This window comes from Corylus avellana, chromosome 3 (assembly GCF_965113065.1).
Source record: "Corylus avellana chromosome 3, dhCorAvel1.hap1.2, whole genome shotgun sequence".
Taxonomy (NCBI): domain Eukaryota; kingdom Viridiplantae; phylum Streptophyta; class Magnoliopsida; order Fagales; family Betulaceae; genus Corylus; species Corylus avellana.
Genome location: NC_142492.1, coordinates 408,077 through 427,231, shown reverse-complemented (window position 1 = coordinate 427,231; position 19,155 = coordinate 408,077). Strand labels below are relative to the sequence as shown.

General features: G+C 36.0%; 4 protein-coding genes across 4 annotated transcripts; 2 read left to right on the top strand and 2 right to left on the bottom strand.

The window, feature by feature from the left end:
- Positions 1-2,434: 2,434 nt before the first annotated feature.
- On the bottom strand, positions 2,435-3,895 carry LOC132176585 (uncharacterized protein At4g26485-like). Its single transcript, XM_059588834.2, has 3 exons — positions 3,642-3,895; positions 3,338-3,536; positions 2,435-3,191 (listed from the first exon to the last, which is right to left on the bottom strand). Exons 1-3 carry the CDS (start codon positions 3,793-3,795, stop codon positions 2,921-2,923), a joined length of 624 nt encoding a protein of 207 aa, XP_059444817.2. The 5' UTR covers positions 3,796-3,895; the 3' UTR covers positions 2,435-2,920.
- A 2,100-nt stretch (positions 3,896-5,995) lies between these two features.
- LOC148586656 (subtilisin-like protease Glyma18g48580) lies at positions 5,996-6,394 on the top strand. Its single transcript, XM_088514107.1, has one exon. It carries the CDS (start codon positions 5,996-5,998, stop codon positions 6,392-6,394), a length of 399 nt encoding a protein of 132 aa, XP_088370233.1.
- A 1,691-nt stretch (positions 6,395-8,085) lies between these two features.
- LOC132176479 (uncharacterized) lies at positions 8,086-12,395 on the bottom strand. The gene is made up of 7 exons (XM_088514106.1): positions 12,224-12,395; positions 11,911-12,109; positions 11,553-11,824; positions 9,625-9,713; positions 9,222-9,519; positions 8,923-9,124; positions 8,086-8,779 (listed from the first exon to the last, which is right to left on the bottom strand). The coding sequence occupies exons 1-7, from the start codon at positions 12,393-12,395 to the stop codon at positions 8,092-8,094; spliced, it is 1,920 nt and encodes a 639-aa protein (XP_088370232.1). The 3' UTR covers positions 8,086-8,091.
- Positions 12,396-16,295: 3,900 nt separating this feature from the next.
- On the top strand, positions 16,296-18,232 carry LOC132174910 (RNA-binding KH domain-containing protein). The gene is made up of 2 exons (XM_059586660.2): positions 16,296-16,381; positions 17,400-18,232. The coding sequence occupies exon 2, from the start codon at positions 17,424-17,426 to the stop codon at positions 18,096-18,098; it is 675 nt and encodes a 224-aa protein (XP_059442643.2). The 5' UTR covers positions 16,296-16,381; positions 17,400-17,423; the 3' UTR covers positions 18,099-18,232.
- Positions 18,233-19,155: the final 923 nt, after the last annotated feature.

The following is a 19,155-nucleotide window of genomic DNA, read 5'->3' as shown; positions in this document are numbered from 1 at the left end:
CATACAGATCACTAAAAGTAGTCCAGACGCTATTAAAAGCTACAAAATACATAAAAATATTACTCAAGATAATTTATAAGAAGGAAAAGAAAAGAGAAATACTATGGCTATTAACTTTTTTACTAACAGATGCTTACTAACATGATGTGTAACTTATTCATTGGTACTCATTACATTTTTCTTAATTAATTGTTTTATTTTTCTCCGATAAATGAGTTGTACACATTAGTATAGTTAGCCTATTTTAATAAAAGAGTTAGTATCTTAGCATTGAAACCAAGAGAAAATAACTAACAAAAAGCTGACAAAACAATTAACCACAAAATTCATTGCCAGCTTTGATCTTCGATTAAGTGGTCTGAGTTCATCTTCATCCTGAGGCAAATGTATTGGGCCTTGTGGTTGTGATGAACCCAAAAGAAACTATCATACAGAGCAGTAGTCCCAAAATAAACAGTAATGAGCCAATTACATCCAAATAACCAAATTCATACAGAGTTCAAGTACTAGCCTTATGCAAGATACTTCCTATAACTCATGATTTTGAAAAAATGGGTCCAAGGAAAATAAGATCACCACTTAAACACATGGGATATCATCAATTTACTTTCGACTTAATTATTTTCACAAATTTCAACTTACTCTCTCCCATGGATTATCAGCAACCACACTTCAAAAGCCAAAATTTTGCATAAGACTCCGCATTTTATCATCTACCAAACAGAGTCTATAAGCTTCAAACAAAGAGATTCGAAACAAAAGACCCCAACTCGCCTAAATTCCCAAACAGATCTATCACTAAAACAATAATCTAACAAAAACCTAAACGCATGAGTTAAAACTATAATATGACAAAAACATATACACATGATTAAGATTGCACTTAAATTATGTGAAACACTTAGGAGTGTAATATATCACCACGTTTCGTAACCGACATTTATGAACATGCATGTCTCTAATATCAAATGATACAAATAAGGGATAAAACTCATCATTAAAAACCATTTTACATTTATATGCACATAATTAAAATTACACTTAAATCATAACAAATTACTTATATTCACATAGTCAAGCTTGTATTTAAGTTATTGTGACACTAATGATAATGGAAGTTACTGATTTTTTTTCTTCCCTTTTATACATTTCATTGCATTGATGGTTTATTTATACAAGTGGTTGCACTGTTACTGGCTGTTATATTGTAGCCGTTGCTTTGTCTCCTTATCTTATATGGCATAATACTTCCCCTCAAGATGAACAGTCTGATATAGCGGCTAGTAACAATGAAGAATTGATCATGGACCTCTTGAAGAATTGATTGCTATGATTGAAACTCGGGGCTTGACAATTTTGACCTTCAAATTTAATTTGGACTTCAACAATTTTAGCCGATAGCCCATAATTGCCAATTGAACTTTGACTGTTAATCCTTTAATTCGGACTCCGACAATTTTAGCCGATATAGCCCGTAATTTGGACATTGGCCTTCAAATATATTCAGGCTCCAACAATTATCACTGGTAACTCGTAATTTAGATCTCGCAAGAGACTTTCACGGCAAATATAAGGACTGTCAAAATTCATGGCAAACTAACAGGGGTGAAAATGACCAGATATATGGCTTCTTCTTTTTTCAGCATGGACAAACGGAGCTTTTTTTTTATTGTTATTCTTTTTCTCAATCCTCTCTCTCCCTTTCGGCTACCTACTCCCATTTCAATATATTGGGGTATTGTGCTTACGCTTCTGTAGCAGATGCATTATCAGCTTTAGCATCTGCGCACTGATCAAACTCAAAGGATAAAACTTTTGTGATGGAAGACCTCGAACAGAAAAGCTTGCTTCCTACCCTGGTAGTGCAGATGATTAATGTAGAAAGTTCTTTGAATCAACGTATAATGATTACTAAAATTGCATGTTACGATCGTTATTAAGCCATACAAGACAAGGAGATCGACATAACAACGGCTATAATATAACGGCTAGTAACAGTGCAACTACTTATATAAATAAACCATCAATGAAATTAAATGTATAAAAGGGAAAGAAAAAAAAAAATGTAGTCCATAATATTTTTCAGTGTTTCTTCCTCTCTCTCCCTCCTTACCTTCTCATGAATAATCAGTAGCTTCCATAATCATAAGTATCACAATAACTCAAATATAAGCTTAACCATGTGAATATAAGTAAGTTGTTACAATAATCGTCTGCATTATCAGCTTTAACCATGTGAATAATCATAAGTGTCACAATAAGTTAAATACCGATCTACGTCTCATTGGCCCAAATGTCAAAAGACAATTCCATCTTTGACCCTAAGACTAGGATGCAAGAATAAAAAATCAAAAAACAAAAAAAACTTCACAAGCAGTAGCGGAGGAACACGACATCGTAGACATTTTTAGGAAGACAATCAGATCTATAGTCAAAGAAACTAAATCTTGATCTAGATTTACAAATCATATCCGACCACAGAGAAGACATCGAACACTGTTATCAGAGAAGGGGAAGGGAAGATCTAGATCATCTTCCCTCCTCTGTAATTTTTTCTTTGGTGTTGCTTGGATGAAGAGAGAAAGAGGGTTCTAGAGAGACTATTAAACTTCACAAACAGCAACGGAAGAGCACGATATCGTAGACATTTCTAGGAAGACAATCAGATCTATGGTCAAAGAAACTAGATATGATCCAGATCTACAAATCATATCCGACCACAAAGAAAACATCGAGCATTGCTACCAGATAAGGGGAAGGGAAGATCTAGATCATCGTCCCTCCTTTGTGATTTTTTCTTTGGTGTTGCTTGGATGAAGAGAGAAAGAGGGTTCTAGAGAGACTGTTAAACATATCTCTTGCAATGGTAAGTTTTCCAGCGTTACATATACCATCGATCAAGGTGTTATAAAATAATATGTTAATGGGAGAATTTGAAAGTACTGCATTCTCCTACACGGAATGTCCGGTTGATTTTAGCCCCAGATCCTCTCTTATTCATGTAACCTGGATAGAACCATCTTTCAAATGGCACTTTCTCAACCAAACGCAGCCCAATCTCCTCTGCCAACTCCACTATCTCCCACTTACTGAAAGGGTGAGTTGTCTTGTGGGTAATGTGAACTTCTCCATTCTCTGTCAGCATGTGATTTGCATTGCTCAAGAAACCCCTAACCAACGTCCGGTGAAGTCTGAAAAAAAAAAAAAAAAAAAAAAAAAATATTCCTACTTGTTTTCCAGTGCAGTCTGATAAGTGCCCGGCCATTATCATAAACTTTTTTAAAAACATTGAAGACAGGGAAAAAAAATAGAAGAAGGAAAGAATAGAAAAGCTTACTCAATTTGGCGCTTCTCACTTTCCGAACCAATGAAACCAGCATGAGGGAAATTGAAGACTATCCTGTCGAACAATTTCGAACGAAGGCGAGGGTGTCGGTACATAGAATGGGCATCCACGTGATATAAAACAGTGCATCTCCGCTTCTTCAGTTCTTTCAAATTGGCTTTGGCATTCGAATACGCATTCTTCCATACCTCTTTGGCATACATGTCGAACAGATCCCAGTTAGAAACAAGTCCAACATTATAAGGAGGACAGAAACAAATGTAAATGAAAGAATGCTGTGACAGGATGATGATACCTTTGGAATCAACAGAGGTGGCAATCATGTTCTCAGCAGTGTCAAATGCTTTTGCTAAGCATACAGCAAAAGAGAAATTTCCCTCACCCACAAGCAGTATTTTATGAGAGTTGCTATAATGCTCTATCCATTTTTCTTCATTACACACACCCATTTGATTTTCTTTAACCTTAAAAAATCTTCAAACTTGATTATCCTCTAGTGTTTGATATATATATATATATATTGGAGGAGCCATGCTTCCCGTTGGATTGAATGAGCAAATATTGGAATCCATCGACAACAAAATCACCCACTCAATTCCAAAGAAATTCAAGTTTGGAAGGCTTCCATGGCCTCCTAGTTTTCTTTCCCTATGGACCCATTAATGTTTGTTTACCGACGTTTGTTGTTCATGGTGCTTGCCTCTTTTAATTCTTGGTTGGGCCCTTTTTGTGATTTGTTGTTTCTGGTTTTTTGTTTACCTATCAAGAGAGGAAGAGAAATAGAGAAGAAAAAAGAAAAAAAGAGAGAGTTAAGCAAAAAGAAAAAGAGAAAAAGAAAACATCTCTTGAAGAAAACATCTGTCTCCATCCTTCTCCCCTCTATTCTTTCTTTCTCTCGTATCCTTTGCGTGAGTTTCATAGAAAGAATGTGTAAACGAGTACTGGTAATTGAGACAATAAAACCTTTAGAATTATTTTATATTTTTGACTACATAAACTGACCGTTTATATTTTCTCTTTTGGTATAATGTTTGATTAGTATTAAACATTTGGCCGTGGTAGAAAAGTAAATCTTGCATAGCCTTTTGCTTTTGCTTTCCTTTTTTGATGCGGATGTGAAAGGTGTTTGGCCGGAATCAAAGAGCTTTAGAGCCTTTGGTGACGAGCAAGATGGGGCGGAATCTGTCAACATGAGTACGCCAAAGATGGATTTTACTCTTTAATCTTTATGACATAGACGAGTTGGTACGGCAAAGTTTAAGGATGATTAACGTCATATCATAATGCGGAAAAGCAGCGAATGAGCATACGAGGATATGGGGGAATTTTACTTTAACGGAAGAGGAGAACGTAGAGGTCTGTGCCTAGTGGGATGTATAAATACGGAGAATATGGAGGCTTTTCGTTTTTGGTCCACCATTATGAAGGTTTGGAAACCTGTAGAGACCGAAATCACATTCCACCCTGTACAGTGGGCAGGGGTGGATATCACACGGATCCCTACTCTAGAGGTTGACGGCGGAAGTTATTGAGCATTTTTTTACCGCTGCCCATTTTCCGTACTAGTCAAACATCTAAAAATATTTTACATCAAAATAAACTGAATTTAAAAATTACGTTGTTTGAAATAGTCAATTTAATGTTTGGTGTCCTTTGTTTAATTAGTAAAAAATAATGCTACTCTTCACACCATTTATTACAGTACTCTTTTTTATATGGATTGATATATATTACTTGTTTTAAATAGTTTAATTTTTCTTTTGTTTTTTAAGTGACTGACATAAAGAAACCACTTAAAACACATAACGTCAACTGACATGAAATGAATTTAAAGAGTAACATAACTCGTTAAATAAAGAATCGCAATCTTGAGCCATTTGATTGAAATACGACGCTCAATACAAATTCGACGATTCAAGGGGAAAATAATTTGTTATGGCATGGCTTAGCAAATTTGAAAGTAGTGCATTAATCTCCTACACGGAATGTCCGGTTGATTTTAGCACCAGATCCTCTCTTGTTCGTGCATGTAACCTGGATATATAGTACCATCTTGCAAATTGTCGCTCTTCACATTCGGTCCAAATGAAACCATCATGAGGTAAATTGAAGACTACCCCTGTCAAACAATTTCAAATGAAGGAGAGGAGAGGGTGGAGGATCATAGAATGGGCATTCACATCATGTAAAACAGTTCATCTCCGCTCCTCCAGTTCTTTGAAATTGCCCATGGCATTCGAATATTTATTCATCAATACCTCTTTGAAGCCCAAAATAATTATGTAAACAAATTAACATGCTATGGATTAAACAGCTGGGGGGACGGAAACAAAACACATCACCCTAAATGGAGTCCGGCGGCAATCAAATCCGCCATCATGACCACCGGTATATACGTGTTAAATTACTGCTTATTCTAAAAACTTAAGCTAACTGAAAGATTGATGAAGTTAATATTTCTATTTCTTTTGTGTTAATTTCCAGCGAAAACCCGAGGTAATAACATGAAACCAATCACGTTGGAATCCAATTCCAAAGCGACGCCATTAGAGTACGGCGCAGGACATGTGCATCCAAACAACACAACGGACCTCGGACTAATTTATGATCTGACTATCGTCGATTATTACTTGAACTACTTATGTTCTCATGGCTACAGCCACACTCGATGGTCCAACTATTTCAGAAAGCCGGGCATTTGCGTGTCCTAAGTTTTTCAGCACCAGAGACTTCAACTACCCTTCAATCACAGTCTCTAATCTGCATGCAACCCCGGTGACTGTAATTACTAGAACGGTGACTAACGTCGGTTCTTATTCGCACACGTCGTACGTAGAGTGTGTGAAGCAACCTGCGGGAGTTTTGGTCTCGGTTGAACCGACAAAATTGATGTTCAATGTAGTCAGAGAAAAGCAGAGCTTCAAGGTTATTTTGAAGGCCAAGACAGCAACGACTAATCTTACGGTGTTTGTGTTTGAAGCATTGGAGTGGTCAGATGGGCAGCACTTCGCGAGGAGTCCCGTTACAGTGAGCTCTTTTCAAAAGTGAATGTATTTCAATTTATTGTTTGACCATTTGCCCATTTGCCCATTTGCTAGACCCTCCTGTAATTATAATATTTCTAGTCCTCTTTTTCTCTGTGTATCCCAAACACCAACCATTGACAACAAAAATGGCAAGCTTGTTTTTTTTTTTTAATTTTCCTAAGAAACTGTCTCAAGCTTAGTTTTATATATATGTCTTCTTCTTACATTGAAATGATCAAAGAAACAGAGAGTCTATAAGCTTCAAACAGAGATTCGAAACAAAATACCCCAACTCGCCTAAATACCCATACAGATCACTAAAACAATAATCTGACAAATACCTATGCACTCTCCATAATCTGTGAGTGTAACTTAATTAATGAGGATTTGAGTGTTTAAGTTTACTACGGCACGAGTGCTGATGCTCTCTCTCTCTCTCTCTCTCTCTCTCTCTCTCTCTCCCCTTTTTCCCCCCTATTTCTTACTAGTGTTCATATGCATTATTCACAGCCCGACAGATAGCTTCTTGATGCCTCTTTTGTAAGGGGTTGGCAATTTTGATACGACCTGCGAACTTGACACGAACACGACACGAAATAACATGTATTGGGTTTGGCCTTATCGAGTTCAGGTCTTAATCTAGTCACCTAATTAAGACCCAATTACTATTCGTGTATGGCGGGTCGATCCATTTACTGTTCAGGTCTGGCGGTTACTATTTAGGTACCCGCCATACCCGTTTTTTAAAAAAAAAAATGTAAAAAAAATCCTAATGATGATGATGGAGTTTTGTTTCTTTTTTCTTTATTATGTTGTAAATATGCTGATCTAGGCCTCTTATTTTTTATCATGAATGTGTGGATTTGGATTGTGAGGATATAAAATAGGCATATATTGAGCTTGTATTACATTGCAATGATCCTAAGCCACATGATATCTACTGAATTGGCTATGTTACCCTGTATCATAAGATGAGTACGCATTAGACACATCTAAGTGATACCCAAAAAGAATAGACAAAATTAGGCTCTGCATATTTTTTGTTTTTGTTTTTTTTTTTTTTTTTTTTTTTCTTTCTATTTCTATTCCTGCATATTTGCTTAACATAGCCCAGATCATCGTACTACACACTTGAGGTCATCAAGAATTTGAATGGGTGAACACTCTGTCATATATTGAATGTGCACACTAAGACTATATAATATAAGTGATTAAAAATTAACAATGTTATTGGTATTATTATTACATTTTTTTTTTAGGGTTTAGGGCTTTTTAAATCGGTTGGGTTGTGTCTGGTTACCTACTAAGAACACAGGTCATGTCAGGTTGTGTCAACCCGATATGATCCGGTTATTTTAAATAGGTTAAATGAGTTATGTCCAGTTACCCGACTATTTTCCGTGTTATAATTGTGTCACACCCACCGACCCGTTTAGCTAAACGGGTCGTGTTCATGTATAGGTTAATTGGGTCGCTAGTCTTTACGAGTCGTAACCGGGTCGTGTCGGGTACCTATTTTGCCAACCCTGAAGGTGCCCAGTTCCAAAAGGAAAGTCACAAATACGACGAAAACACGGGTCTTTTGTGCCCCAAATCAACCGTTTTCTTACCTTAAAACTCCCTAAAACACCTGAATGACTTGCAGCGAATCTACTACCATTCCTTAGATATTGACTCAATAAGGGTTAGAATATGAAATTTGTCCTACGCATTGAAGAACTAGAAAGCTTTCACATAGACTTTTGAATATATTATTGTAAAGGTTTTATCTACCTTTTTAGCAGAGAACAAGTTGGTCCAAATGGTGTTAGTGGTCACATTTGCATAGAAACCCTTGTCAACCATCATCTGGAAATATTTCACTGCCCATGATGTCTCATTATGTTGCAAGAAGCCTTGGATAATTATGTTATATGTGAAATGGTCAGGTGAATAACTGTTCTTGTTCATTTTCTCAAATAACTCCCTCACCTCATTCAGTAGTCCCTCTTTGCAAAACCCACTGATCATTATATTGTAAGTCCGAACATTAGGTTGCAAGCCTTTCGTAGGAAGACTACTAAACATTTCTCTTGCAATGGTAAGTTTTCCAGCAATATTACACAGATCATCAATCAAGTTGTTATAAAAGAATATGTTATGGGCGAATTTGAAAGTACTGCATTCTCCTACACGGAATGTCCGGTTGATTTTAGCACCAGATCCTCTCTTGTTCCTGTAACCTGGATAGTACCATCTTTCAAATGGCACTTTCTCAACCAAACACAGCCCAATCTCCTCTGCCAACTCTACTATCTCCCACTTACTGAAAGGGTAAGCCGTCTTGTGGGTAATGTGAACTTCTCCATTCTTTGTCAGCATGTGATTTGCATTACTCAAGAAACCCCTAACCAACGTCCGGTGAAGTCTGAAAAAGAACAAAAAAAAAAAACATGATTCCTACTTGTTTTCCGGTGAAGTCAGATAATTAAGTGCCCGGCCATTATCATAAACTTTTTCAAAACATTAAAGACAAAAGGTAAAAAAAAATAAAAGAATAGAAAAGCTTACTCAATTTGGCGCTTCTCAGTTTCCCACCCAATGAAACCAGCATGAGGGAAATTGAAGACTATCCTGTCGAACAATTTCGAACGAAGTTGAGGGTGTCGGTACATAGTATGGGCATCCACATGATGTAAAACAGTGCATCTCCGCTGCTTCAGTTCTTCCAAATTGGCCATGATCACATTCGGATACGCATTCGTCAATACCTCTTTGGCATACATGTCGAACAGATCCCAGTTAGAAACAAGTAAGTCCAAAAATTATGTGACATAAATTATAGCTAGGGAGGACAGGGATGGTGATACCTTTGGAATCAAAAGAGGTGGCAATCATGTTCTCAGCAGTGCCAAATGCTTTTGCTAAGCATACAGCAAAAGAGAAATTCCCCTCAGCCACAAGCAGTATTTTATGAGAGCTGCTATAATGCTCTATCCATTTTTCTTCATTACACTTACACACAACCATTTGATTCTCTTTAACCTTAAAAAACTTCAAACTTCTAGTGTTTGATATATATAGGAGTCGCAGGAACTCTTGCAGGAGCCATGCTTCCCGTACGCGTTTGATTGAATGAGCAAATATTGGAATCGATCGACAACATAATCACCCACTCAATTCCAAAGAAATTCAAGTTTGGAAGGCTTCCATGCAATTATCCATTGGCCTCCTCGTTTTCTTTCCCTATGGACCCAGTTAATGTTTGTTTACCGACGTTTGTTGTTCATGGTGCTTGCCTGATCTTTGAATTCTTGGTTGGGCCCTTTTTGTTGATTTGTTGTTTCTGGCTTTTTGTTTACCTATCAAGAGAGGAAGAGAAAGAGAGAAGAAAAAAGAAACAATGTGTAAACGAGTGGTATTAATTGAGATAATAAAACCTTTAGAATTATTTTATATTTTCTCTTTTGGTATAATGTTTGATTAGTATTAAACATTTGGCCGTGATAGAAAAGTAAAACTTGCATAGCCTTTTGCTTTTGCTTTCCTTTTTTGATGCGGTTGTGAAAGGTGTTTGGCCGGAATCAAAGAGCCTTTAGTGACGATGAAGTGGGGCGGAATCTGTTAACATGACGCCAAAGATGGATTTCACTCTTTAATCTTTATGACATAGACGAGTTGGTACAGCAAAGTTTAAGGATGATTTGTTGAGATAAAATAATTATAGAATCAAAATAACATAATAGAAAATAACAACCAATTACATTTGACACAAAAATTTAAATGGTTCAATTTAACAAGCTTATATATACTAATAGAGATTATCTAAAAAAAATACATTAACAAAAAGTGAAGTATAAAGAGTAATACAAATATACCACTCAAACTCAAAAATTTCAATACTCCCAAGCTCACAAAAAATAAAAAATAGAAATTTTCTCTTAATTCCCTAAACCTTGCTGTCTTTTCTCTCAAAAAGGACTGTTGTTTTGCTCTCTTTCTCCTTATTTTTCTTTACGAAGCTGCCGTCTCTCACTTTCTCAGAATGACCGAATGGCAAACTTTCCTATATATATAGAAAAGTTGGTGCTTCACTGTGAAGGAAATGAAAACTTCACCGAGAAGCATTCTAAGAAGAGACAAAAACACCTCATGGAAACCAATAAAAAATAGCATAGACTGGAGCCCACGGTCAGAGACTTGAGAAAATCAAGTCACCTACTCTACATGATTAACGTCATATCATAATGCGGAAAAGCAGCGAAGGAGAAAGAGAGAAGAAAAAAGAGACAATGTGTAAACGAGTGGTATTAATTGAGATAATAGAACCTTTAGAATTATTTTATATTTTCTCTTTTGGCATAATGTTTGATTAGTATTAAACATTTGGCCGTGATAGAAAAGTAAATCTTGCATAGCCTTTTGCTTTTGCTTTTGCTTTTGCTTTCCTTTTAAACACCTCATGGCAATCAATAAAAAATGGCATAGACTGGGGCCCATGGTCAGAGACTTGAGAAAATCAAGTCACCTACTCTACATGATTAACGGCGTATCATAATGCGGAAAAGCAGCGAAGGAACTTACGAGGATATGGGGGAATTTTACTTTAACGGAAGAGGAGAACGTAGGGGTCTGTGCATGCCTAGTGGGATGCATAAAAGGGTAGGAGCTAGCAGATCAAAATGGAGGGAGGCTTTTAGTTTTCGGTTCACCATTATGAAGGTTTGGAAACCTGCAGAGACCAAAATCATATTCCACCCTGTACAGTGGGCAGGGGTGTCTCACACCTTACTCTAGAAGTTGACCGCAGAAGTTATTGACCATTTTTTACTAATATTGCCAATTTCCTGTACTAGCAACATTTTACATCGAATTTGAAACTTATGTTGTTTGAAATAGTCACTTTAATGTTTGGTGCTCTTCGTTTAGTAGAAAGCAATGCTAATCTTCATACCATTCAACACACTCATTTTCATATGAATTAACATGGCATACGTGTTTTAAATGGTTTAGCTTTTCTTTTGTTTTTTTAAGTGGCTAACACGAAAAAGTCATTTAAAACACATCACGTCAACTAATATGAAATGAGTTTGAAGAGTTATACAACTTGTTAATAGAGAATCACAACCTTGAGCCATTTGATTAAAATACGACGCTCAATATAAATTCGTTTATTCAAGGGGAAAATAATTTGTTATGGCATGGCTTAGCGAATTTGAAAGTACTGCATTCTCCTACACGGAATGTCCGGTTGATTTTAGCACCAGATCCTCTCTTGTTCATGTAACCTGGATAGTACCATCTTTCAAATGGCACTTTCTCAACCAAAAACAGCCCAATCTCCTCTGCCAACTCCTCTATCTCCCACTTTCTGAAAGGGTAAGCCGTCTTGTGGGTAATGTGAACTTCTCCATTCTCTGTCACCATGTGATTTGCATTACTCAAGAACCCGCTAATCACCTTCCGGTGAAGTCTGAAAAAAATATATATATAAACATGATTCCTAGCTACTTGTTTTGCTGTCTTGAAGAAAAAGAAGAAGAAGAGAAAAAAGCTTACTCAATTTGGCGCTCTTCACATTCAGTCCAAATGAAACCAGCATGAGGGAAATTGAAGACTATCCTGTCGAACAATTTCAAATGAAGGAGAGGGTGTAGGATCATAGAATGGGCATTCACATCATGTAAAACAGTGCATCTCCGCTCCTCCAATTCTTTCAAATTGCTCATGGCATTCGAATATTTACTCATCAATACCTCTTTGAATTAGCCCAAAATCATGTAAACAAATTAACATACTATATGCATTAATTAAATGTATAAGAAGAGTAAATGAAAGAATGTTGTGACAGGTAATTGCACCCAACTGATACCTTTGGAATCAAAAGAGGTGGCAATCATGTTCTCAGCAGTGCCAAATTCTTTTGCTAAGCATGCAGCAAAAGAGAAATCTCCCTCACCCACCAGAAGTATTTTATGAGAGCTGCTATAATGCTCTATCCATTTCTCCGCTCCATTATCATCTGCACTACTACACTCACCCATTTGATTCTCTTTGAAGTTAAAAATTTTCAAATTTCTTCTGTAGCTAGCTGTTAACATCTTCATATATGTGTGGGATATATAGGATTTGCAGTACTCTTGGAGCAGCTAGCAAATGCTTCCCGTTGGATTGAATGAGCATTTGAATCAACAATAAATAATATATATGCTACTATCTATCATTAAAATCACCCACTCATTTCCGAAGAAATTCAAGTTCAAAGGCTTTCAATTTCCATGCATTTATGTGGTGAGGTCTCCTGGCCGGCCTAGTACTCCTCGATCGCTTGCTTTCCCTATGGGCCCATTAATGTTTGTTTACCGACGTTTATTGTTCATGGTGCCTGTTTGAATTCTTGGTTGGGCCCTTTTTGTGCATTTGTTGTCTCTGTCTCTTTGTTTATCTAGCACGAGAGGAAGAAAAAGAACATGGTAAATGGTATGTTTTGTTGACTTCCTTCTTGTGGCAACTTGTTACAGCTTATTCACAACCATATAACATAGAAATTAGAAAGGTCAAATTATAGGATTCGGCTTACATCCATTTGTTGCCTCTGGGGGCATCCCATCTTACTAATAATAATGAAGGGCTTTGAACTGGACTTTCTCCATAGAACCTATAAGGTAGATGGACCACCCCAGGTGATTCAGGGTGGCGGATCGGAGTCGCCTTTGGAGGTGATCAATGACCACCCCTATTCTTTTATTTTTTTGTTTTTAAGTTCAAGTTTCTTTAGAGTATTTTCATCAATGTTTTATGTCCAAAAAACAAGTGTTATGCATGCGATTGGGATGAACTGACCTAACAAAAGGTATGATTTTGCCAATAATTTATAGTAGTTTAAGGTAATTGAGTGTGATAATGATACTTTCACATGTAAATAAATGCAAGTCAAATGAAGTTCAAAGGTAATTAACCATTTAATTATTTTATATATAAAGGATTGAAATCCCTTCTAATTACTCAAAATTAAAAATTTTTATGTCACAAAAACGTAGCCCTTCATTTTAAATCTAGTGCCAAAACACCCTCGAATTATATTTTCTTTTATGAGTAACTCTTTATCAAACTGACTGTTTATATTTTCTCTTATTAATTATTATGGTACAATTTTTGATTAATGTTGAACATCAGACAGTGGTAGGCCCCCCAAAACGTAAATCTTGCGTAGCCTTGTTGTGGTTTTGCTTTCCTTTTGTGTACTATATTCATATGTGCCCCACGGTTCCTTTGTCCATTGCTATCATGTTGTCATTTTTAAGCATCTCAACCTTTTTTTGTGGTTGTGTAAGGTGTTTGGCTGGAAAGCTTTAGTGTAGAAATGGTATAGAAATGACCAAAGGCGAGAAAATTAGAGTTGCTGAAGAATATCTCAAATAAATGGAGCAAAATACTAATCAGGAAAGGAATTAACATTGTTGATGGCCAAGATAATAGAGCCAGGATAATTGAAGGCAACATGTACTTCACCAACATTTACATATCCATCAAAGCATGCTTTTTTGAGTTGTCATCTACCCCTCCATGAATTTTTTGTAAGATTTCATTTGTTTCATAAGGTCCCAAAAAGGTTGAGAATCACGCCATTCAAATCCATGGCCCTGTTTGCCAATGGTCCTGAGCTGGTACTGTAACAGGTCCGATACTGTAGCACTTTTTTTGGGTATATATGTGTGATTAGTTTTAGTAAAAATGTTTTATAGGGAAAAGTGAAAAAATATATTTTATATGGAAAAATGTAAAAAATTTGTTTTGTGGTATTTTTTTATTTGAATAATAATAAAAAAATTATTGATGTGGTATAAAAAGTAGAGATATTAAGATTAATTTTGAAGTGAATTTTTTTTTTTTTTTTTGGGGATTGAGGCCGGTCTCGGTACAGTACCAGCCCAAGGCCATTGGCAAACAGTAAACCATTTCTACTTCTCAAACTGAGAAAGGACCATCAAAAACACTACTCCACCAAACTTTGCCAAGCCAAACATGCATCAAAAATATTTTTGAAGAAACTATTTTTCCATTGAAAATATTTTCTGACAAATAAAAAATATACTTACATCAAAACAAACTAACTAAGCCAAAGTCTCATTTTGGGCATCAAGCCACATGTCCGACTTCACTCCAAGCTACGAGGAACTCAATAATCTCGATCTAACCACAGAATCATTAAAAAATAAATAAATAAATAAAAACACAAAATAAAGAAATAAATTATTGTCAAAAAAATTATTTTTTTTTTTTTGGTTTTTTTTTTTTTTTTGAATGCTTGTAGGACTAGATCCATATCTATAATTGCATGGGACATCAATCCTTTCAAAGTACAGAAGATAAATTGACCTTTATCTCCAATAATTGAGAGATAATTCGTGCTTCACCCAAATAAAATCTTAAATTTTTCCCATCTTTTTAATATAACATAATCATGATTTTTCGATCATTTTCCAATGACTTCCATGCAGAGTATAAAATAAGATCCAAAATCATATCCCCTGGATATTGAAGCAATCCTTTTTCAACTTTCACCATGTGAGATATTATCCACAGATCTAAATATACATACCTATATTACCATAAATAAACACACACACACACAGATACATAGTCAGTACAGTTCTGTAAAGAGCACCGAGTGATATCAGTGTATCTATAAATAAACACACACACACATATATATATAGTGATGTCAGCACATATATATATATATATATATATATATATATATATATATATATATATATATACAAAAAAGCCATATAGACTGGGATAGACGTACATGCAGAAGCGTAAATAAAACATACAGAAAAATCATGCAGAATTTCAGAGGTGGAGAAGGTGAGGAGAGGGAGGGACAATCGGAAACCTATGGCATGGGCGGAGTAGGGAAGACAGACAAACAAAACTTTTCTTTTTGTAACAACATCAACGAGCAAACAAAGCACATGGGTTTGTCTTCCCCACTCGCCCATGCCACAACCTTCCGAAAACCCTAGCTCCCTCTCCATGCTCTCCCATCATCACAACCAACGCAGCCGCCACTGCATATTGCTTCTTACGGACTGCATATCCATCGCTACCCACTATATAGGGAGGTTTCTCAGCCCTAGTTCCGTCTTTGGCCGTTGGATTAAAGAATCTCCTTTTAGGTAAACTTTCATCTCGTCCGTTCCTGTCTTTGTCAAGTACTCACCTACTTTTTGCTAATGGTCCACGTGTTGCGCATTTGATTTAATTATTATGGCGGAAGACGTACCCATCAAACTATCACTCAATTGATAATGTTCGTCTAAACTTTTAATTTTAACAATATCTTTTAAATTACCAAAATAATGTCAATATTCCCCTCAAGGCCAGCAAAAAAAAAAAAAAAATACTTCTATATATTTCTCAATAAAACAAAAATACCCTTATAAATTCAAAAACAATTTTAAAAAAATTCAATTTTTTTTTTTAAACGAAAATTTTAATTAATTTTTTAAAAATCGATTTATTTTTTTTAAACGGAATTTTTACTTAAAAATCGAAATTTTTATTTTTTACTTATAAAAATGAATTTTTTATATTTTTAAATTTGGACATCAACTCTTTTTTTTTTTTTTTTTTTCAGTTTTACCTTTTTTTTTTTTTTTTTTTTTAGAAGTTTTAGTATTTTTTGTTTTTATTTTATTAAGGGTAGTTTTGTCATTGAAGAACATCGACAATATTTTGATAATTTTGAGAAATATTGTCACAATTAAAAATTTGAGAGTCAATTAGGTAGTAATTTTAGGAGATAATGTTAACTTTCTCTTCATTATTATTATTCTCTTGGGCTGACTACGGGACAGCGTGGACCGGCCCACTAGAAAGCCCAATATCTAGGTGGGAACTTATACACAAGACAAGCCCTTCCAAAACGAATAAAATCAAACCCTAAACCTTAAACCTCTCTCTTTCCCTGCTGAGTCTCTCTTCCACGGTATACAAAGAGAGGCGGCCATAACCACATAAGGTACTCTCTCTGCTTGGTATTCCTTTGCGATTTCTCTGGGATTAAGCTAATAACTTTAATTCTTTCGTCCCTGTTTTTAGCTGTAAAGGTTTGGTCTTTCATAAATCTAACCGGGTTTTGAAGGTGCCCTTTTTTATCGTGTATAATTTTATTTTATTTTTTCTGGGTATTTTCTTTTTTTCATTGGGATGTAGATTTCGGTCGTTGTTTGTTGGTGCCAATTTGCTAAGGAAAATAATTCTTCTCAAACCCCGGGATTCATTTTTATCCAGGAAATATTTTCATTATTCCCGCGAAACAAACACAGCGTGTGGGAATTTGATGGGTTAATTGGAAGCTTCAGTTCAATATGATAGATATTAACTCGATATGCTTTGTGCAATGTTTTTTTTTTTCTGTCATAGTTAGCAATTTAGTGGTGCTTGTGAAATTTAAGTTCTTTTTTTGTGAATAATAATTTTTATTTTTCAACGGTTTGAGTTTGCAAAATTTTATTTCACTGTGACGTTAATAATGGTGGATAAGCCTTCGTTTTTAGTCTTGTGAGCGATGGGACAAACATGATGAGTAATCTTTGTTATTTTGAATGTTGTGGACCAGCGATATAATGAAATTTAAAGAGAGAGAGTGTAGCATGAATGAGTAGGTTTGTGGATTTATTCGGTGGTATCCCGATGCATAAATGCTGCTTAAAGTTATAGCTTAGGCTTCATTTAGATGGAATTGGGGAAAAAGATTCGTCTGTGCTGTTGAATTAGGCCAATGTAATCAAGATATGAGTTTGTACCACAGAGAACTTCCTAAGAGCTTTTTTGACCGAGGGGTTACTCGAGTTTACCATCACACCAATCAGAGATTAGATAAAATAAATCAAGATATTGTTCTGAATCCTTGTTATGTTAATTCTTTTCCTGTGAATAGTGGATGAATCATAATTTTGTACTGCTACAACTACTCGAATGCTTTTATCCAGTTCATGTTGCAGTTGTAAATCAAAACTTTTGTCAATTTTTTATAGGTTGGAACTTAGCATAATCAGAAAATGCAGTCCAACGAAGTTTCCACTTCCATGTATGTTGAAGGAGTTCCACCTGAGACAAGTTCTAAATCTGGATCTTTGCTGCCAAAGCCACTGTTTGAGCCTTTGACGGCTCATGAGATGTCTGATGGCCGAGTTCAGTTTCGAAAGGTCAATGTTCCACCGCATCGGTATTCACCTCTCAAGAAAGCTTGGATGGAAATCTACACTCCAATATATGACCAGATGAAGATTGACGTCCGAATGAATCTCAAGGCTCGTAGGGTTGAATTAAAGACCAGATCTGACACGCCCGACGTTAGCAACCTACAGAAGTGTGCAGATTTTGTCCATGCATTCATGCTAGGTTTTGATGTCATAGATGCCATTGCCCTTTTGCGTTTGGATGAGCTCTATGTAGAATCTTTCGAGGTTAAGGATGTTAAAACGCTTCGAGGAGAGCACTTGTCTCGTGCCGTAGGAAGACTGTCCGGTAAGGGTGGTAAAACAAAGTTTACAATTGAAAATGCTACAAAGACAAGGATCGTGATTGCTGACACCAAGATTCACATATTAGGGTCCTATAGGAACATTAGAGTCGCAAGGGATTCTCTTTGCAGCCTTATTTTAGGGTCCCCTGCCGGGAAAGTATACTCAAAACTAAGATCAGTTTCTGCTAGACTGGCAGAAGATTTTTGAAAATGTTTGATCCTTCATATTTGTGATTCCGTGGAACGCTCTCCTGAGTTATGGATTTTCGGTACTTCATTATAGTATGCTGCGCATGATTGTAATTTGGTATCAATTTTTTATGATATGATGTTTTGTGTCGACTTTGATAAGACTACCATTACAATGTTCACATTCATTAGTATGTGTGCTTCTTTATCTTCGAATTCCTGTCATGATAGATTTCTTTAGTTTGTGCTGGTGGATACTAATGTGCAACAGCTTGTGCAGTTATCCCTTTGAAGAAGCAGTGTTTATTCCAACAAATAATGAAAGTAGACTTGTTCCATCAAATAATGAGTACGTTTTCTCAAGTTTTTCAAATTCAATTCCGTTTATTGGTTTTTTTTAACAAGTATATCGAAGAAGAATTACAACCAAAAATAACAAAAAATGGTTGGGCAACCCAACAATAAGTCCAAAAACGAACATAATCAACAAAAATAAAAAAGAGAATGATGTAGCCTTATGCATTCTTGACACAAATACGAGGAAAATTGGCCACCAATAAAGGCGGTTAAACAGGGCATAAATAAAGACATAACCATCACGAGACGCTTCAACTCTATCTAAACCCCATAGCAGGTATGTAGATAAGGGCACGACTTTCAAGATACCATTCAACCCTACCTAAACGCATATTGGGTAACAACTAAAAACAACAAAGTTACATGGGAAATAAAAAAGCAGTAAAAAAAACTCATAAAGCAGCAACGCCGACGGAGGAAGAACAGCACGTGCAAGCCACTCGCCGGCGCGTTGTCTTGAGACCAACAACAACAAAGGGGAGGAACGAAGATGCCACATGCGGCATAGGGCTATCCACGTGGTAAAGCGTGTGAGACACACCTGAGAGTAAAATCTACTTGCGGGCACGTGTTGATTGAATGAAGATGAGGCTGGTAGCAACAAAAAGGGGAGAGATCTAGGAGCACGGCTACACAGTAGAGTAGTGCATGTGATGGTGCACTTTCCTTAAGTTAATAAATCTGTTTTTGCAAAAACCAAATCCAAAAGCTTTAAAAAA